The sequence below is a fragment of the Delphinus delphis genome, chromosome X, assembly GCF_949987515.2.
Source record: "Delphinus delphis chromosome X, mDelDel1.2, whole genome shotgun sequence".
NCBI lineage: Eukaryota > Metazoa > Chordata > Mammalia > Artiodactyla > Delphinidae > Delphinus > Delphinus delphis.
This window is the reverse complement of record NC_082704.1, coordinates 97,519,804-97,541,552: the sequence shown is the minus strand read 5'-3', so window position 1 is coordinate 97,541,552 and position 21,749 is coordinate 97,519,804. Positions and strand designations below refer to the sequence as shown.

Here is a 21,749-nt window from a genome sequence, read left to right as displayed (position 1 = left end):
CAACCAAACAAACAAACGAAAACAAAAAACAGGTCTGCAGACTAAATTCAGCGGGTTTGTGCCCTGTGGTCTGTGGTTACCGGAGAAATCATTGAAAGATGAAGCTAGCATTAAAGGAAATGAACATTTACTGCTGTTTATTTTTATCATGAAAATAGATTTACCACAGATTCCCCAACTGTGAGAAAGGATGGTAGATTTGAAATAGGTAGTGTCAACCCTATTGCAAAGGAAGTATGTTTTTCCAGCCCCCGACAAATAGGGCACAAACTTTTTAAAAACTGTTTGTGAATTTGGTTATATGAAAAATTGTAAAAGGTATGAAAATCAAGTCACATTTGATCATTGAAAAATGTCTCACCTTTATTATACGGAGTAAAAATTTAATTAAACTGTCTCTGCCCTGGAGAATCTGGGATGTGTGTTCATTTGTGAAGAGAGTGTGGAAAGGATGGTTAATTAATGAAGTGTAGAAGAGAGTTGAAGGAGACTGGGGTAATTTTATAAGTTTGTGGAGTTCTGATAGTTGCGTCGGTTAGTTGAGTTGCCCGTGTTAAGGCTCAAGGAACACACGGGAGAGCAGTGACTGAGGTTCTGAGTCAGAGAAAGGGAATAATATCGTTCAGCCCAGCGATGAGAGTGCACTGTGTGACTGTTAGTCTCTTGTTATGAAGGAGACCAGAAGGAAAGAGCATTGGCTTGATTTGGTGTGGTTCTAATCGGAGCATGAAGGGAAGGCTGAGCAGAGATAGAGGATCAGTTTAGAGACCTTGCCGATTGCTGTTTCTTCTGACCATAAGGATGGCAAATAAGGAAGTGCTTAGGTGGAATAGCTTTTTCAGTGAGTTGACCGAAGGAGAAAAGGCACGATATGGAATTCGGGAGTAGGGAATGAAGTTAAGGATGTACGTTCTTTGAGTGTCCTGGCACTTGATCCCTCTGTTTTCGGTGCCTTACGTCACTCCCAGCTTTAGTTACTTCTGATGCCTCCGTGTCTGGTGCAGCTTCTTCTGAGATCAACCCTCCAGCCTTCTGTCGGGGTGAAGCCAGGGGTGGCTGGGATGCTTGGCTGCATGGGCTAGGGGAGAAGGTGTTGAGGGCTCTAAAGAGTTGCAACCACTCCCTGCATTTTCAGCCACATCACAGCCCTCAGAAGAACCCGAGGCCTCTAATTTCTGGGACTTCTTGGCTGTGTAAATGGGCATATGCTTCCTGTTAGTGCCCCAGCTGCCCCTCTTCCCCTCACATGAATTTAGGCTTGGGATTTCTCCTGAATCAGCTACCATCAGGTCATCTTCCAAGCTTCCAAGACACTGGAGTCTCTTCTGATCTCCTCTCCAGTTTTGTCTCTTTTCTTTTAGGTAGATGTCATTTTTAATTCTTTTTCTGTCATCCTAGTAGTTTGACATGAGGCATAAACGAGTCTGTTCCATCTGCCACGTTTAGCTGGAAGTCCCAGGACCTGAGTCCTTAACATGAAGTGCAGGGCCCTACAGTGGGCCTCCCCCTGCCTACCTGGGGTCATTCTTCATCCTTGCGCTCTGAGATTTCAGCAGTCTGGGCCTTCTTAGGATTCTCAATGGTCTACACTCTTCTCTGCTTACGAGCCTTTTTTGAACATGCTGACCTTTCATCTTGCTTTGCTGTTTCTTTCTACTCTTCACCTGGCTAACTCCATCACCCTTCAGATCTTTGCTTAAATGTCACTTTCTCAGAGAGGCCTTCCTGGCCTGTGTTTCCCTATGTGCTCGCTCTCGATAAGCATCGAGAAGGTAGGTGGAAGGATTATGAATAGATGGATGTCTTTTTAAAGTTAATTTTTCCTTGAGTAATGTTGATTTATAACATTAAATGAGTTTCAAGTGTACAACATTATATTTCTACTTCTGTATACCCTACAGTGTGCTCACCACCAAAAATTTAGTTTCCCTCCATCACCATAGAGTTGACCTACTTTCCCCATTTTCCCCTCCCTGCCTTGCCTTCTAGTAACCATTACTCTGTTCTATCTGTGTGTTTGTTTTCATTTGGTGGATGTCTTTTAAAAAGCTATAAACCAGTTTTTCCTAAAGAGTCTTCCTGAACCATTAATATTATTTTATATATACTTTTTGCTGGACAAGGCTTTGAGAATTAGAGCCCGAATCCTTTCTGATTTGAAGCTTAAGTAGAAGGAACATGGTGCAGCAGTGTCCACGTGAGTCACCTCTCCATTATCTGGGGGAGAATTCGGGCCCAGAAATAGTATTTAAGATACATGGTGTCTCCCCGCCCCCGGCAGAAGTTTACATTGGCCATTTGTTATAGAAACTGCTTTCTCAACAAACCTTTTACCAGAGCAGCAAACAAGAAAGCAAAGCTAATTTGAATTTCAACTCTTCCACGAGAACAATGTTGCTAAGAAGTAGTGAGATTGAGCTGAGGAAGGCCAAGCAAAAGGAGGGAGCCAGAAAGGCCTTGAACAGCCCACAAGTCAGGATTTGGTGCTCTCTTTTACTTCACAGTTGAACTTCCCTATTTTTTTTATTTTTGGTTTGGGTTGGTTTGTGTCTCTCTTTCACAATTCTAAGTCTTCCACATTTGTGCTACCCTGGATCCTTTATTGCTTCTCTTCATTTTTCAGAAGAATTCTAGAGAATAACTGGTAGCAACTAAGTAATACCATTTCACACCTGGAAACAACTTGATAGTAATTATAAATTCACAGCTTTCTGCAGTTCATACAAGTATGAATGTGTTATTCCTATTTATCTCTACGTAGGTTTATTTTTTCCCCATTTAAGTAAAGCTCAGTGTTGGTGATGAGGTTTTAATGAATGTAGATTGTAAAAGGCCTCAAATATATCTAAAAAATTACAGCCCAAGTGTCATGTGTTAATGTACCTCCTCTCTCTTGGCTAATTCTTTAAAGATACGTTCCAGAACTCCTCCGTATTATTGAAGAGCTCTTGAAGCGTTCCCCACAGTTCTGCTTTGTACTCTAAAGCTTCTGAAGCCTGCTTATCTTGGCTTAATTTGCTTTCAAGCCAGACTAGGTTTAAATGACTCAGTTTATCTCAAGCTCATAAAGGCCTGTCCGTGGCTCTTGCCTGTTCTAGTGAGTTTGAACTGATAAGAATAATACTTGTCGTGTGGAGTGTCCATTAGAACGCTATAGGAAGAGTGAGGCTGGGGAATCAGAGATATATTATTAATATTTTAAAATCTACTGCCTTCCTATATATTATATTAGTGTAGGGGGAGACTGCCTTGTTGTGGCTTCTTTGGAAAATTTGGAGAATTGCTAAAATGGACATGCAGTAGTAGTTTAATTCACATTGTATGCCAACACTGAAGTTGGAACTATACCCCCCCAAAATCATACTTCCTCTAGATTTTATTTTTCACTCATGATCACCTGAGTGATTTGGAATACGTTTCTGCTGGGAAATAGAGTTGGTAGGAAACAAAGACCACACCACGAATTCATCTGTTGGGGTAATCTTCAGCCATCCAGCTCTTTCCAGTCATTACATTTATGGGGTCATTGTCATCCTTTCTACCTAATGTAGATAAACCTACTGAAACTCTGGGCCTTTCTAAAAAGTGCCCACAAGCCATTGGAAAGCTGGACCGAAATACTCCTTGTTTTCAATTCTAGACCTCAGTTCGGTCATAGGTAGCAGGATTTTTGAAGTATGATTAAAAGACAGAAAGCAGCTGTAAACTTGAAATGAAGGGCCTTAATGTTTTATTTCTATAATAGTTTCCAAAATTTCCCATAACTTTAAAATGCTGAGGTGTTTTTCAGTCGTTTTGCAAGAGCAAGTCCACCAATGTGTAGGTTTATGGCTCAAACTTGATCGGTCCTTCCTCTTTTCTGGTGAATTTGACACCTTCCACCACTACCTTCCACAGAATGAAAGTAAACGTCATGCAACAGAAATACTTAACCAAAGTCAAGGGAAATTCATAGGCTAAAGAAAGGTGCAGCAAAACCTGTTATTTGTTTTGTGCCTCAAAATAAAAGTCAAATGGACCATCACTTCAGTAGCTGGTGATTCACCTTGAGAGCGTAGATGGTGTAATATTGCCCCTTGTTCCTTAAGTTTCTAGATTTCTCCATTTTTAGGCCAGAACCAGCCCTGGATAAAATAATTCAAGTCATGAAGAGGAATGTACAGTTCAGCATGTTTATCCTTCCAAGTGCGCTCTCTACCAGCTGCCATGCAAACATCGTGTGACTCGTTTCTTGGATAGTCTCACGCCTCTTGAGTTCCGGTTGTGAGAGCTAGTGAGCTCATCACAACTTGGGCCAAAGTCCTGGAAAGGCAGCTCGCAGGGAAAGTGCAGGCTGGCCTCCCACGGGGGTGGGGGATCGGGGCTTGAAGCTTTATCCTGCATGCATACTTTAGCTACGAGATCAGCTCCAGCCTCAGCCCAGGACAGTGTCACATTGTCCGCAGCTGTGCCGCATCTTGAGGTTTCAGTGTGTATCCTGCACATTTTCACAAGGCTGCGGAGACTTCTCTCTCCCAGCTGTAAGCCAGAGGGCGGATTCAGACAACACAGATGGTTAACCCTCTGGAGTAGGACTTTCAGGGCACCAGAACTCTGTTGCAATTCACTGATGCTTACTGGATGTAAATTTGTATGGCTTCTGTTGCATTATGTTGAAAACTAGACATTTTCCCCGCTACTTTCTTTTGGTCTTCCTGAATCACTGTTTGCTAATTGGTTGGACTGTGGTACATAGAAAACTGGTGGCAGAAGTCTTGTTCTCTGCATTGTGTTTGGGGGTATGCTTGAGAGGGTGTCAGAGTGGATTAACGCCAGGTAGCATGTGCCGTAGTTAAGGAGGATTTGAAAGGGAAGAAAGTTTGTACTGCTTTAGGGAAGCTGAGAGCACTGCTAGAGCAGGAATGTTCCAGATGCTTGTCTCTGATAGTATTCTACCGTGAACCACGCCCTGAAAGAATCAGATCATCCTTGCCTCTCCCACTTGGATCTCAAGCTCCTAGAATTTGCCAATTCTTGATATGAACGGTGAGGATTGGATGGGGCTTCTGACCTCATTTAGACCATGTGTCCTGAATTCTGAATGGATCCAGGAAAATCGGACAGAGTAGACACTTTTAACTTATTGAATACCTTTTATTGGCCTTCATCATAAACAAGAGACCCACAAATATATCCCAGAGGTGAGTTTTTGGTCTAATTGACTGCAATAGTCATTAAATACTCTAAAAGCCCACAAAATGGAATGTAGAAAGACAAAAGCAATAGACCACACAGGTCTCTGTAGAGTTTATACTTGCACTTTAACAACATGGAACAAGAAACTGTATTAAAATGTACAGTTAAAGACTCCATTGTACTTGAAGGCGCATACGAATTACCTGGGGATCTTGTTAAAATGTTGATGCTGATTCTTAGAGCTGGGTGGGGCCTGAGATTCTGCATTCCTAACAAGGTCCAAAGAGGTGCTGGTGCTGTTGGTCCTCGAATCATAATTTGGGCCAAAAGGATCTGCCCAGGTTCTCTGGGGTAGGTATGTGTTGGTAGCCACCCGTGGTTAAGACATCGGTGAGGGCTGCCTTCCTATCCACATCTCGGCTGCCAGGTGTATAATGAAAGCAAGTCTCAGAACAAGCTCTGTCACATATGAACACTTACTAGCCACAGAGCAGAGAACAATTTTAAAGGCTGTGTCCAAGGCACAGTGAAGTCACAGCCCCGCCTTTTTGAGTGCTTGGCGGGAGAGCCTCACAGTCCACACCTGCCACAGTTCTTCACACAGCGGTTCTCAAAGTGTGGTCTCTGGACCGGCAGCCTCAGGAGCACCTAGAAACCTGTTAGAGATGCAGATCCTCAGGCCCTCTCCAGACCCGCGGAATCAGAGCATCTGAGCATGGGGCTTGGGAATGTGTATTTTTAACCAGCCCTCCAGGTGATTCTGGTGTGCGCTCAAGTTGGCAAACCCCTGCTGTAACAGCAGGATTTTGTCAGCCATCTATTTGACTTCAGGCAACCAAGAATCCAATGAACTACAGCTGGAGATTGTGGAATCCGGCCTAGGGCACCATTTTTAAAGGTGGAGGGCCTGCTAGATTCTTCCCACGCCCTGTTAATGTAAGGGCAGGGAATGTTTCTATTCTAAACCCTTTTCAACAGTCCTGGTATCTTGTAAACCACTAATATCACTAACACAAGCCCATCCAACATTAATTTGGATACTAGGTGTATTAATAGGATTTTAGGTGTAACGAGAGCTAAATATAGCTGAAGCACTTAACAGGGGTGGCTCTGGAGTGAGGCTTTTTGATTAATTGCTAGCCGACCACCCCTGGAGTGTGCTTTCCTGATTAAGACGACTGACCGCCTCTGCAATGTAGCTAAGCTAACACACACATACTTCATATTGTACGGTCCCTGTGAGGGTTTTTTTTAACTCTTAAAATCTACTTTATTGAGGCATACTTTAAACACAATAAAATGTACCCATTTTAAGTGTACAGTTTGAGTTTTTGACAGACGTATGCACTCAAATAACCTTCATATCAATCAAGATATATAACATTTCAGTCACCTAAAAAATACGACTGTGTTCCTTTCAATTAGTTACCCATCCCGTCCCTGCTCCCGGCTACCATCTATCTGCCTTCTGTCAGTGTATAGGTGAGATTTACCTCTTCGAGAATTTCACATAAGCGGAATCAAACAATATTTTTTTTTTTTTTTTTACTCTTTGTGCCTGACTTTTACCCAGGGTAATGTTTTACAGATCAGCTCACAATGTTGCTTTATCAGTAGTTAGTTCCTTTTTATTACAGAGTAGTATCCTGTTGTGTGAGTACACCACAATTTGTTTATTCATTCTACTCTAGTTTTCTTTCCAGTTTTCGGCTATTATGAATTAAAGCTACTGTGCGCATTCACGTACACATCTTTTTGTGGGCGTGTTTTTATTTCTTTTGGCTGAATATCTAGGAGTCGAATTTTGGGTCATAAGATAGATGTATGTTTAATTTCATGAGAAATTGCTAACCTGGTTTTCCGAAGTAATCGTACTATTTTATATTCCCACCAACAGTGTCTGAGAGTTCCAGTTGCTCCACATCCTTGCCAACATTTAGTATTGTCAGTCTTTTTGGTTTTTACATCGAATATTTTAAAGTAAATTACAGACATTGTTTTTCTTTGCCCAGTTTCAATTTAGATTGTTATATTTGGTCTCTGCAAAGGCCATCAACCTAATAATGTTGACCCAAGCAGCTTGGATATGGATTAAATTATTTCCCTTTCTTAACCTCCAATTAGAACTGGTTCTGTGGGTGCCGTTTGATTATGGCAGTTAGTCATGTTTGCCAGTATAGTTTTTCTTTTTTTCATTTTTTTGTTCACATATTCATTCAGTTTGTCGGTCAGTCCCTGAGCTGTATTAGACCTGTTTTTTCAGAGAGCAGTTGTATGTTAAGTCACTGGGAAATAATGACAGAAGTAGGGGTCAGGGTACTTGTCTTCAAGGAGCTTTTTGGAGCTGGGTTTATGAAACATAAATACACAAAAATGCAAGAAAAGAAATATATCTTGGCGTATATCAGGGCTTACGCAAAATTGAGTGAGGGCATCATCTAAATACAGATTTCTGCTAGGTGAGGTGAGTTGGGGCTTGATAGGTGACAGTAGAAACCACTGTATCAGAAATTGTTGAGCTGTTAATCCGTGCAGAATATTAGAATGATTGCACCTTAGAATATAAAGCTAAATGTTTATTTTAGTCCCAGTTTTATTTTACTTATTTTAATCTCTTTTAGAATAGCAGTATCTTCATTAGTACAGAATACGTACGGAAACAAATATCCATTCTGATGTGGACTCGCAACTCTTCTTGTTGACATCTAGTATCATTTTTGTATGTTTAGCTTGCGTCCAAACTTTCGAGCAAAAGCTTCCAATTAGTACGTGTGTGTGTACACACATGAGTTTGTGAACTTCTTTTTAAGCCAGCTCTCTTTTATCCTGTCTTTGCTGAATTAGTTACTTTCTAGATAAATGCAAAATAGTTAAATAGAAGGAACCTGTGGGATCAGGTGGACCTAAACCTGGAATGAGGGTTAACTGTGCCAATTAAATTTTAAAATACATCTCACACACAGAGACACATGCCTATGTTGGGTAAGAAATATTCAAAATGTTCACAGTGCATATCTTTGCGTAATGGGATTACGGACGATTTGTTTACTTGATTTTATATTTTCCTTTAATTTCTAAGGTTTCCACAGTGAGCACGTATAACTTTGATAATCAGAAAAACATGTTATGTTGCCGCTTGATAGTTTGCTAAATTCTCATAGCTGTTTCAGGGAAATCTTCCCTGTTCTCTTTCACCTTGTGTAGCAAAGATTCACTACAATAGAACCAAGATTACAGTCTAGAAAAAAGAAATACCTGTCCTTCTTTTCCCTCTTGGACACAAGGACTATATGAGCTCCCTGCAGGCTATGCCACTGTCATCCCTCACAGAACTTAGCTTTCCTGATTGTCAAAGAGCAAAAAGACATTTTTTTTCTTTCCCCATGTTGACAAAAATTCACCTTTCCAAAACTGGGGCATATACAAGAGACTTTTTCCCCCTAGCCTCTTGTTGTTGTTGGCAAATCATTGGGAGTTTATCTGTGCCTTTTGAGAAAATAACAAATGATCTTTGTTTTCCCCCTTTTTTCTTCAGCTGACCTGAATAATGTCAGGTTCTCGGCTTATAGGACTGCCATGAAACTCCGAAGACTGCAGAAGGCCCTTTGCTGTAAGTATTAACCAGTGCTCGAAATACTTGATAGTTATTCTTTGGTTTAAAAAAAAATGGTTGGGAGTATTTGCTATTGGAGTGGGGAGAAATAGCTCTCTCAAGTCCGGGTGTAACATAGAATTCATTTTTTCAAGGTATCTTTGGCTGAGTTTTCACCTAGACTGCTTCGTTACATTGTTTAGAATCATTCCTGTCACCATTGCTCAGCTACTGATGTTGAATTGATGAGATAGCAGTAATTTTTATTTTCTAACTAATGGTGTTGGCATCCAGAATTATCTTTATGGAACTTGAATTATCTCCACCTGTTCTACCTTTACTTCTTATAAAGTGTATTCAATATTTGAAGTATTAGCATCAGATTGCCTTACCCAAACCAGAGTTCACAGATGTGTATTGTTTTTTAGCTTGAATGCTAATGTTCAGATAAATACTGTCATAGAAGAAAGATGACAAGATTGTTTTTCTGCTTTTGCTAAATAACTTACATCAGTGGGGAAAATTCCCAAAGTGTCATACAATGCTGTCTGTTTATCAGATAGTTTATATATCTGTTACCAGGTATAATATTGTTTGAGAGCCCATGTATGTTGTTAATGTGACCACGAAACAGATAGGCACAGTCCCTACCCTGGTGGAACTTACAGTCTAATGAGGGATATACAGGGTGTCCATAAGTCTAGAGACATAGGTGTATGTATATAAGATCATCAAGAACATCTACAATCTGTAAAAAAAAAAAAAAAAAAAAAAAAAAAAACACCTCTATTAAGGCTTTATGGGGCTTCCCTGGTGGCGCAGTGGTTGAGGGTCCACCTGCCGATGCAGGGGACACGGGTTCGTGCCCCAGTCCGGGAGGATCCCACATGCCGTGGAGCGGCTGGGCCCGTGAGCTATGGCTGCTGAGCCTGCGCGTCCGGAGCCTGTGCTCCGCAACGGGAGAGGCCACAACAGTGAGAGGCCCGCGTACCACACACACACACACAAAAAGCCTTTATGGACACCCTGAGAAAAAGTGAAGGGACAGTTTCAAAGTCATATATTTAGTCATGTGACAGTGGAAGAATGGGTACCAATGAGTTGTGGGGTTTGCTTGAAGAGGTGGTATCTATGACACGTGAGTCCAGAAGGGTCAGTAGAGCTCACTCCAGAAAGAATGTTCTCATCAGACGGCAGAGCATGTGCTGAGGCGTGGGGTCCAGAGATGCCGTCAAGAACTGAAAATACTGCGGCTAAAGCACAGGAGCTCCAGGGAGGGACTGTGGTAAAATATTTGGCTGGAGGAGAAGCAGGAGGCAGATTGGGAAAGACCTTTTAAACTTAAAGAGTTTAGAGGTCAGTGGGGAGCCTTGCAATGGGATGGCACGATGGAATTGTCATTTAGAAAGATGACTCTGCTGTGGAATAGAGCCTGCACGCTGGCGGTGGTGTACACCGGCTGGGGGAGAGACTTGGTGAGCAGTTTCAGTCGTCTAAACCAGCAGTATGGTGGCCTGAATTGGCAAAGGAGGAATGGAGATAAGTGGAGAGAGTTGAAAAATACGAGGTGGAATGGATAGGGCTTAGTGATGAGTTTGATGTGCTAGGTGAGGGGGAATCAAGGAAGGTAACTGAGGTGCTCACCTGGGGGGAGTGGCAGACGTGCCTTGGCAGAGCTGAACATAGAGCTGTGGCGCTCAGGAGAAACAATGTTTCGGGCAATGTTTCGGGCAATGTTTAGGAATGTTTCGGGCAATGTTTAGGAATCATAAGCGTGCAGGTGCTCGGGGAGTGTAAAGGAACAAGAAAACAGGATTTAGGACAGGGGGCGAACAAGGTACAGAGGGGACCGCAAAGGAAGACTCAAAGAAGGTATAGTGGTACATACTGCATGGGCAGAAAGAAGGGGCCTGCCACCGGGGTCAGACGTTGCTGGGAGGTCAGGATGAGGTTGGCAAAAGTGTCCGTTGGATTTAGCAACAAGGAGGTCCTTAGTAACTTTGGTGAGGTTTTAGAGACACGGTGGAGGTGGTGAAGTGGGCTTCAAAGTAAAGCAAAAGTGGGGATGTGAAGACAGTTGAGACGATTCTTGGAGAAATTTAGTTGTGAAGGGGAGGGGAGACGGGCGGTAGTTAGCTGGAAGGGGCTGAGGAGTTAATGGAGTGCATGTGCACATAGGTTGAGAGACGCTTGAGTCTGTTGAAATGAATATGAGAAGCGGGGACAAAATTGTAGTTGCTGGCTCAGGAGATACTAAAACATGTGAGTTCTCAGAGGAGAGGGGAAGGTAATCCGGAGGCCAAGAGAAGAAAGGGGACGCCTCTCCTCCACTGTAAGGAGTGGGGCTGAGGAAAGGATCTGGGCCGGGCTAGGTAACTAAGGAGACCTAGTGGGAAGCGGGCGAGGGATGCCCGCGGGGAGGGCTCTGTTTTTTGTGTGAAGGTGGAGGAGAGGTCCTGTGCTGCAGCTAATGGCAGAAGGGGATAGAGTCGAGGTTGGCCTTAACCTCTGTGGAGAAAGGGAGGGCTATTTTGAGAAGCAGCATCGTGGAGCCCAGAGTCTGCTGAGCGGTTTACGACAGCACCAATCCGCAGGGGTGTTTCTCCAGGCACAGCCAGTAGTCAAGAACCGGATGGTTCTGTCCCAGGTGGGCAGAGGCCAGCCGGGCAAGTGAAGTAGGGATTTGGGCCAAAGAGTGGTTAAGTGGTTGGAGTGCTGTCCGTCGAGTCTGCATGGGGTAGGAGAGGCTGTGAATTTGGGTGGAAGCTGGTAATTAGGAGGTAGAGGGATCGAGAGGCCAAGTGTTCAGGGAGGTAGAGGAAGAGATTGTGCGGAAGTGACTGGAAAGCCAAGAAGTTGTGGTCAGACAGCAGCAAAGCTAAACGTTATTTCAGAAGCGGAACAGTTTGGCTGGCTAGGTCTAGGATATGACCATTTGCGTGGGCGGCAGAGGCGGGCTAGATGTGAATTTCCATGGAGATGAAATAGGAAGCTAATGAACTGAGAGGCTAGAGTGATGCATGAGTCCTCGCTGCCAAGGTTGAAATCACCTCGAATTGGGCCAGAACTGGGGAAGAGCAGAGGGCTGTGACCCCTGGCTACCAAATCTTCAGCAATGAAGGCGTCTGATGCAGGGGGTCTGCAGAGGCTAGCAGTAAGATAGTCAACTGGTGTTGGCTCGTGTGTGGTTTTCTACGTGGAGATGGAGAAGAAATGGCCTAGAAGTGAAATTATTTGGAAGGAGAGAGTAGGCTTTTCCTCCTTATCTTGGTCTCTCCAATGCTGAGCACGAAGCCTGGCGCAGAGAAGGGCTTCATCTGTTTTCAAGGAACTGATGCATGAATGAAAGTAAATTCAGGCTTCCATTTCCGTATCGCTTATAGTCTGAAGCTGTCATTTTTCAGCTCTATAGCTGCCAAGTGGTTTTTAAAGGACTCCCCAGGCCTAGGATTTCCTTAGGCACCTGTTAATGTACCAGAGCCGGAAAGAGGCAGTTTGAGATGGAGTGGAGTCAGAAGGCTGGATGGAGAAGGTCTTCTGCCTCTTCTTCTTCTTCTGTCCCCACCCCATCCCAGAGGCAGTGCCTTCCATTGAGAAAGGGGCAGTTATGAAACGTGCTGTAGTACATAGAGAGATGTAAAAGTGAGATACAAAAAGTTCAGAAGAGATAATCAGCTGTTCCAGGTTATACTATGAAAAAGCCTCCAAACTGACTACATTGGAAGACCCCTTTCCATAATGTTCCTTTTGACCTTGGATTTAGGCATTATTCAGTTCTCCTCCTGTTAAAAACTCTTTCTCTTCACATATGTGTCTCATTGTCTATTATTTCAGTGTATGTTAACATTTCCAATAAACGTTGGAAAAACAGGGGGATTTGATATTATAAAACATTTTGGCCATGGGCACTTACACCCTTGTAATAAAGCTAAGCTCTGAATGTAGCCTGTAGAATTTTCACTTTTAAACAGATTTGAAATCTCAGCATTTCCTTTCTGAGCATGACTTTGCTCATATTTGGAAAAGGTTTAGGTACAGCAAAATTAGGGTGTATTTATCTGAATTAAGTACTCGATTCTGAAGAATGGTAGGAGGCTTCCACGTGTAGTATGAATATAGAATGAAGAGTTCACCTATCCTTTTATTATTGAAAACACGCGTGGTCACATTACTTAACCAACTGTTCAGTAAGTGATTTCAGAATTTCCTCTTAATTTTAGATTTGCTCCGGCCTTTTTGTCATTTCTGTGTCTGTAAAGCCATGATAAAGAGCTATTGTCTGTGGTGCAGACAAACAGAGCTTGTCCTGGCTACCTTTTCCAACTGAAGGTCGTGTCCACTAACTCTTACTTTAATGAAAATTAATGACGTTATCTCAGAGATTTCCTGATGCCAGTAAAGAGTTTGAATTACAGATGCCTTAGAAAATATGCCATGCTACCGCCGCTAAGCACTTGGTCTTTTTCCCTTTTTTCACTTCACTATCGAAGCTTCAGCACTGCAGAAACCTGAATACCACAGTTTTATCCACTATAGAGGATTTGCGATTTAAGTCTAGAGCATCACCATTGGCCTATAATGTCCCCAGTTTGTAATCCGTTTAATGTTGCATGACTCCATACTGCCTTTCAAGGCATTGTGAATGAAAATTAAACGCGACAGAAAAGCAGAGACAAAGAGGAAATCTGGGTAAGAAGGATTTATAAGCCGGTTCATGTGGCTGATACCCCACTGAAAGTTATGAAGAAGATAATCTAAGCTTTTTCCTTCTCCGGCTGTAGTTCTCATGAACATCCTATAGGTTTGCAGCTTCTAAAATTAAAAATATAGCCAACTTCTAAGAGCAGAAATAAAAATGCACTTAACAAAGCCCATGTATTTAGTTTATTAGTGTGTGGTGGGTTGGAGAGAGCCCAAACCATAGGGCTAAATATACTGCAGTTGATAAATGTGACAGATATTCTGCAAACAAGAAGTATGGAACAATTTGCTTCTGTTCAGCAACTAAATCACACAGTAGAGAAATTTTGTACAGCCTGGAGTTGTCTGAATAGAGGCACCATGGCCAGACTCCTCCTTACCATGCCATACCAGGTAAAAAAAAGGGGCTCCCTTCTTGGTACACGCACCTCACCTTTTGTGCTTGCACTGAAAGGTGGCATCAGATAGCGTTTGGTCACTAAAGAAGGCTCACAGGACTCACGGTAACATTGCTTACAAATCTACAGTCTCTTACAGGCAAAGATTACAAGAAGGCAACAGGGTTACAGTATGCCTCCACAGCCACCAGCTACCTCAACAGCAAGGGGACCCGAGGGGCCAGTGTAATTATTTGTCCCTTCCCCGCAAAAATCTCCTTTTCCCGTATACCATTATATTATTTTTCACGTAGGTTGGAGGCCAGGTCTCTGTTATTTCAGAATTCAAAACATCTTGAGGATGGAGGCAGACTCGTTTTCTCCACTTACATGGTTTGATGGGTATCGGTGCCCCAAGAGAGGGGTCCGGTAACAGGAGGCATCTCTCTCCCAGGGGGAGCAGTGTAGTCCTGTTCGAAATGTGTCCAGTACCCACGAGTTGCTGGCTAAGGGAAAGGAGGGTGGGTTCTCAGTCGTGCTGCTGAGGCTGTTAAGGAGGACCTTGTAGGTTCCATTCTCGGGTTATCGTTGGTTCCATTTCTAGTTGATATCCTCTTTTCTCCTGGAATTGGATTCCCTTGATGTGTTCTTTTTGCACTAGGCGGTCTTTTCCATCGGTTTCTCTTTTCTCACTCAAAGCAAATTCTACCTTGCCAGGTGGTCCTCGCCCAGCTCCTAATTCTCCTAAGATTCTTTTATTTCAAGCAGTCCCATGCTCTTTGGTCCACCAGACATGTTGTTGCCAATGTGTACTAACGTCTTTACTATAGGAAATACAATTGAGATACAGAAATGTTGAGTCTCCCAGGCAAACATCGTAGGAATAGTAGTCACTCCTAAGTGAACTTTGGTTCGGGTATGCCACAGAAATATCTATAGCCGTCCACAGCAGATTTCTGGCTTTTCAATCTCAGGGAAGTGGGCCCACCAAGTTCAACTTAGCTTTTCCTCAATGATACAAGCATCCCGATTTGTAGCTTTCCTCACACACTAACGCTAGCCTTTTTTTTTTTTAAACACAGAATATTGTGACATATGAGGCATATACCATATAAACTTTCTACCACATACCCAATACCTTTTGTAATCCTTCATCATCACAATTAATGACCATGCCGTGTTCATTCAGATTATTATAAATCAGTGTTCTCCAGATATGACTGGGTAAATATTCCCACAGGGTACTTTGCAAAGGAGGTGCTTAATGACAGATGTATCCTGTGAAACAAGCGCCAAAAGCCATAACCACTTTAATACCGCTCCATGGAGTCTGGTCACAGTCAGGACTCCCACCTCTTCACCCAGTGTGTTCGATAGATTGGCCAGCTGTCCCGCTCAGTTCTTGGCTTTTTAAAAGGGCATCTGAGTCGTAGCCAAGGGAGCATGTTATTCTCTTATTTTAAGCCTCTTTCTAGGCACCAGCATTATGTTAGATTTTCCCTTTTTAACACGCATTTGGTGGCTTTCTTCCCTTCGGCAACAATCTTATCTTTCTTCCTTATTGCTAAATTTTCATCCAAACTCTCTCCCCCAACAAAGAGTGTATCCCCTGGGTTCAGCCACTGGACTAGTCCATATTTAGCTGGTAGCAAGATAAGACATGCCTGGGCTTCCCCTTTGCCTTCCCCTTCTCTTCCCAATTTTTGATAAGGGGTCACATTGGTTCCATACAGAAAAATGGGACTGTCCTGTCCACTAGGCAACAAAACATGTGTGACGGTCAGCCCCAGTTAGGCGACGTGTGAGAAAGGGGTAATCCAGTCCGTCAGTCCCTGTGGAATTCTTGCACTTACCTTTCAACTAGGTAAGGTCTTGTGCACTTACCTTTCAACTAGGTAAGGTATTGTTTGGGGATATTACCAGCCTTTGAGACTCTTAATTGTAGCCCCAGTCCAGGGACTACTAGTATGGCACTGAAAAAGAAAATTGTGGTAAAGTAGGGAACACCTGTAAGTTCCCCCACTTGAATTATCTTTTTAATTGTAATTGGTCTCTCAGGTGTCGCCCATTTATCAAAAAGTGCTAGTTCCCAGGTTCCTTTAGTTGGAACTCTACCTGCAGGCCAGAGAGGGTGAAGCTCAATGGAAGAAGGTTCTGAACTTATTTGAGCTTTTGCTCCTGCAACCAAGGAATTGAATTTTTAGCAGACTTACCATCCGTTTGCTATCCCCTTCTAATCCATTCCGTTAGCTCCTGGAGTTCAGGTTCTACCATTTCCAGTTCCCAGTAGAAAGTTGTATTACTGATAACGAATTTCAAAGCCTGCGCTACTTCAAACCAAGGGTAGCTTGGCAACTAGCATCAATGGTTTATTTTCATCCCTTTTATTAGAATCATCTTTTTTTCCTTTTAAAATAATGCCTTCCCCGTATTTTCAGCTAAGAATGAGTTGGGGTCTTCTAAACAATCTCCGTTCTGGCACCGATCGCTCCGGGGATGATAGTTAAGCTCAATAGCTGACGAGGACTCACAGAACCCAGATGACAGTCCTTACAAATCTACAGTTCCTGACTGTAGAAAGGAAAAGCCTGCAGCACAGCAACAGCATTAAAACAAGGATATGCGTCACAGCCACGGGATGCCTTCCAGCATGGGGTCTGGAGGGGCCAAGTGCAAGCTCCAAGTGCCCTCTCTGTACCGGGGCCACAGCAGGACGCACTTTATCTCTTGGATCAAGAGCCACCAATGTGAGCACACACCACTTTAGAAACCAGGGAGCACTAATTGGAGTCTCAGCCAGGATTGCGTTTAGCTGCTGGTAATCTGGACGTCTTCTTCTTACGTAGCCAGTCCCAAACCCAGTGGCCTCCCTGAGACCAGGTCAAAATGCCTAATGTTATTGCTGGCAGCGAACAACTGTGATAACCTCTAACTCATGGCTACCCATAAACACACTGAGTCACTTCTTTTCCTTGCTTTGATCAGAGGGTCTACCTTGTGTGGCTGTTTTAGCAAAACATCTCTTGCCAACTTCAGCACCTCTGGAGTTAACCCTCACAGCAAAGATAACTACAGCAAAGTGCTTGACTTTCTTGCTGGGCAAAGATTTGCTTGGAAGGTCCTTCAGCCTGAAGTGTAAGCTGCCTGTAGAATGATGTGATGTCCACAACAGCCTCCTCTTTCCGCAGACGCCTTCTGCTGCCTGGGCCGAAAAGTCAGCAGACACATAGGAGTTATCCCACCCTTAGCCGCCCGCCCCTGTCTGTGTCTGTACTAATTAGGTTACAGGATTGTTTATATTGTTAACCTGGGGTATCCAGGTTGACCCATGGGATGAGCCCGGGGTTGTGTGGGCACCATCGGGCTTATTCTAGCCAACATTTTGGTGCTTCTTTTTCCTCCCAGTATTATTGCTAGTAGAGAATGCGGGGTGGTTTTCTATTGCTAGTAGAGAATGCGGGGTGGTTTTCTTTTTCTGTACAGCCTGTAAGGACACCTTCTGCCGCCCGCCTTTCTGCTTTTCAGTACATACCTCCGTGTGTCCTGCCGTAATACCCAGAGCAGGTCTCCTCCTGTCCAGTCTCAGTTTTCCCGACTGCAAAACGATTCTGAAGGTGCTTTTGAGTTCTCAAAGCCTAGGATTCTGTAAGAGACCAAAAAAAAAAAAAAAAAAAAAAAATCCATCTGAGCTCCTCACTTGTGGCGTATGAGGGAAAGAACAGAGTTAGCATTTGAACCTGGGATGTCGAGAGGATGAGTAGGCACACCCAGCACCTCGGGAATCATCCACCCCATCCCATCCCATCTCCCTTTCCTGCTTTTCGTGCTTAGCAGAGAGGGTCCTGGAGAGCCGGTCGTTTTTTGTCTTGTCCCCCCTCTTTCACCCCACACCCCTGATGCATGAGGGGCACCACCACATGCTCTCTCTTCTTCAGTGGCGTCAAAACCTATAGCATCTTCTGTCAAAATAATTCTTGAAAGAGAGGGTCTATTAGAACATACTTGGGTTTTTATATAGCTTTAAAATGTATTCCCTAGTGAATACACTAAAGGAGAGAGAGATTTTCTCCTAAATGGAAATTCCTAGCTTGAGGTAAAAGGGTAGTTTTACAAAATTGTGTCTGCTGGTCGCTTGTTGAGGCTTCTAGAAGCAGCTAATCATTATGCTTAATGTTTCATCAAAGAATCGCAATGTATTCTTTAAGATGCTCGTCTTGAACAGTTAAGTGTATGTTTGTGGGGCAATGACATCGTCCCTATTGATTTTCTCACCTCTTTTCAAGTCCATAGTATCGGCTATATACACCTAAATAGGAGTCTTTTCCAAATGGTGGCACGATAGTGAAATTCTGTTTGATATGTTTGTTTCGGGAAGATGAGCTCTCCAGTCTTCTGTGATGGACCATTCTTGTGTTTAACCACATTTGGTTTTAGCAGAGCGCACTGCACAGTATTTCTCTCCCAACTATGTCACCTCCCGCTCCTGTTATTTCAGAGCAATTGCTTTGCGCCCCTCTGGAGCTATTTATGCTCCCGATTTCCTATTCTGTGTGTTACCCATTCACCTGTACGGAGAGAAGAGTAGGCCCAATAACAAATTCATGCCATTTTGCTGTTGGTTATTTGTTTCCATCACACGGGGAAATTAGACTCTTCATACAAAAGTGAATCTAAGAATTCTCACTTGTTGGTTCTCCTATCCTTGGATATAAAGCAAAAAATGTATAATGATTACAGCAAAGTAACAGAAAGAAAATACTAGAAAAACTTCAAACCACCCATCACTTCCTTCAATATATAAAGAAACACGTTGGGAATATTGGTGTTTGGAGGAAATCTGCTCCTCTCTTCTGCTAATGTAGATGGGGTGCTGCATCCCTGAACGTTCTCATTACCTACACCTGAAAACGTGTCGTCAGAGAAAGTCAGGCACACAGCAGAGAGGATTGAAAGTTGGAGTCTTCTCTCTCTGCATGTCTCTCTGGTCTCCCATACAGTCCCCACTCGGCCTTCCCCTCCTCCTGTCCCCCTGCCCACTTGTGTTGTTATGTTTTTAAATTCTTTATTCTTTTTCCTTCCTACCTCCCTTTCAAATCAAGTTACATTCCTTTCTGCCACTTGAAACAAAGTCTTGGCTTCAATGTAAAGAGGTCATTCCTTTATCTTTCGAGTATTTTTAAGCAAAAGGAGTGGGGGCTTGGCTTTGATAGGATGAGTGCTGGCCAGGGTATTTTAAGAAAACTGGTCCATGGAAACAGAGAGGTTTACTCACTGGGATAAAAGACAAAGGAAAAAAAAAAACCTCCTGCTTCCACCCCAGGTCTCCTTCATGCTTCCAGGGAAACTTCAAAAGGTTACTATTTTCCTTTTTGAAAAGAGGAAAACATGCACTACAGAGGTATTAACCTACATAGGTATTAACCACCATTTTTGGGGTTCGTCCTTAGCATTTAATTAGAAGTAGCCACAAATAGTAACAGGTAAAATGCTTTAAAGCCTTAAATTTGCATCTGTTTAGGTTAGTATGGGGCAAGCTGTTTACTGATTGGGATGGTGGTGTTTATCTGCAGTTACATTTATAATTGTGTTGTCTCCCCCCGCCCATATGTGAGAGATTTACTTAATTACCATTGATTCTTACTCTCAAAGGACTGAGAATTCAGATCAGAGCTTGGATGTATAAGGTGTTATAAAAGCAATGTTGTTCCGTTTCCAATTTGGCTAATAAATTGGCTTTACAGAAAAGCATCTTTCTGTGACACTTGGGAGTAAACCTTATGATTTGCTGATGTTGGGCAGTGTTGAGGCTTCACTTTTGATAAATGTTTGTCTTTCAGTATATGATTAAATACCACCTCAGATCACGGGAACCTCCACCCCCCCCAAAAAAACTTATAAAGTTCTTAGCGGACTTGAAAAGTACGTTGTAGACTATAATTTGAAGGTGAAAGGAGAAATAAGTGAGCCTTGTATCTGAAAACTGGATAGCTGATGCATTTATTTTAGTTTGCCTATAGAAAATTTTAGTGAAGTTGATTATTTTTTCACCTCGTGTTAATGTAGCAGAGAGATTAGGAGGTGACTGATATTTCAAGGAGGAAAACGCTTAACGATTATAAATGCATAGCTGGAAATAAGAGTTTACACAACCCTAACCATGCAGGTTAATCAAACTGACCTTCTCTAGTACTAATACGAGAAGGTATTCTCAGAAACTCTTCGAAAATCTCTAGTAAAACAGTTTTTTTTCTTTCTAATTCAGGTGGAAATGACTGTGTTCCTGTAGAACACTCTAGGTCCCCTTAACGCTCAAATATTTCCTAACAGTTCAGGAATGGGAACTGTCTCTTCATCCACATCTTCACCCAGTGCCAGTGGGAGTTAAGGACAGTCTCAGAGCTTGAGTACTCATCACACTTACCAAACTTAGAGCTGAGGGGTGAAAAGAAAACCCTTTAATAAAAGAGGGTAGGGTTCGGGTTTGCTGTTTACTAAAGGGTACAAGCCAGTCCTACCAGGATTGTCAAAAAGGAAAACAGTGAAAGAAGGCTTTTCCCCCTTGAATCACCTGTGATTTTATGTGGCTCTTGCAGTGGATCTCCTGAGCCTGTCAGCTGCATGCGACGCCCTGGACCAGCACAACCTCAAGCAAAATGACCAGCCCATGGACATCCTGCAGATCATTAATTGTTTGACCACTATTTATGATCGCCTGCAGCAAGAGCACAACAATCTGGTCAACGTCCCTCTCTGCGTGGATATGTGTCTCAATTGGCTGCTGAATGTATATGACACGTACGTATAGCAGGCTTTCTCCAGACTATACCACTGGACACTTAGTCTACAGAACGGTGACGGTGTCATTAGCATCACAGCAGGGCTCCAGTCTAGAAATATGGTACTCAGGATGAAAGTTTCATGAAGCCATGTGACCTAATGCTATCCCCGTGATTAATCATTTTTGCATTTTTTTTTTTTTTTTTTTGCGGTACGCGGGCCTCTCACTGTTGTGGCCTCTCCCGTTGCGGAGCACAGGCTCCGGACGCGCGTGCCCAGCGGCCATGGCTCACGGGCCCAGCCGCTCCGCGGCATGTGGGATCCTCCCGGACCGGGGCATGAACCTGCGTCCCCCGCATCGGCAGGTGGACTCTCAACCACTGCGCCACCAGGGGAGCCATCATTTTTGCATTTAATGGAACTGAAAAATACTTTGATATTTGACATTCTACTAGAATGTAGAATGCTCTCATTAGATTAGAAAACAAACCAAACCCTGAGATACTCATTTTTCATATAGTAGAATGAGTCAGTGTGTAGCCATTAGTTCTTTCCCTTTCTTGCCTGTGAATTTCGAATTCCTCCGTCCTCTTCAGGGGTGGCTCCCTCTCACCGGCAGAAAGGGGTGTGCTCCTGGAGATGCTGACACACCTGTCACCAGCTCTGAATAGTGTTAGCTGACACTCGAGAGATTTTTTGCAGAAGAGTGTAAATTGATAAGCCAAAAAAAGAAAAAAGCCCTAGTGCAGCAAATCCAGATCCTCAAACTGGGAAAGTCTTTTTTTTTTTTTTATAAGGATTTACGAAGTTTCACTTTGGCACCTCCATTCATCCCTCTCTCTTAGAAAACACTCGTTTCTTTTGGATTGCACATAGGAGAACTCCCCACTTTTGTCTTGAGCTTAATGAAGACAATTGAGGAAGGTAGCAGAAGGAATTGGTCTTAATTTCAACTGAATTCTTCTTAGACATCAAAATTACTATACGCCTGATTTCACATGTCAACAAGAACGTATTCGGCATTTGGAAATCTGGGAAGGTCTTCTGAAAGGAGTTGCGTAGCAACTATTTGCTTCTGCCTTTGGTGTAGATTTCTGCCACCTCCTGGATATAAATGTATACCTTTT

At 43.1% G+C, this 21,749-nt stretch overlaps 1 protein-coding gene across 6 annotated transcripts in view; it reads left to right on the top strand.

The window, feature by feature from the left end:
• DMD (dystrophin) overlaps positions 1–21,749 on the top strand; it is a 2,124,682-nt gene that overhangs the window by 2,000,889 nt on the left and 102,044 nt on the right. For all 6 annotated transcript variants that reach the window (XM_060001925.1, XM_060001919.1, XM_060001920.1 and 3 more), the window contains 2 exons: positions 8,711–8,785; positions 20,439–20,640. In XM_060001925.1, coding sequence (XP_059857908.1) covers positions 8,711–8,785; positions 20,439–20,640 — 277 coding nt within the window. The remainder of the gene's footprint in view (positions 1–8,710; positions 8,786–20,438; positions 20,641–21,749) is intronic.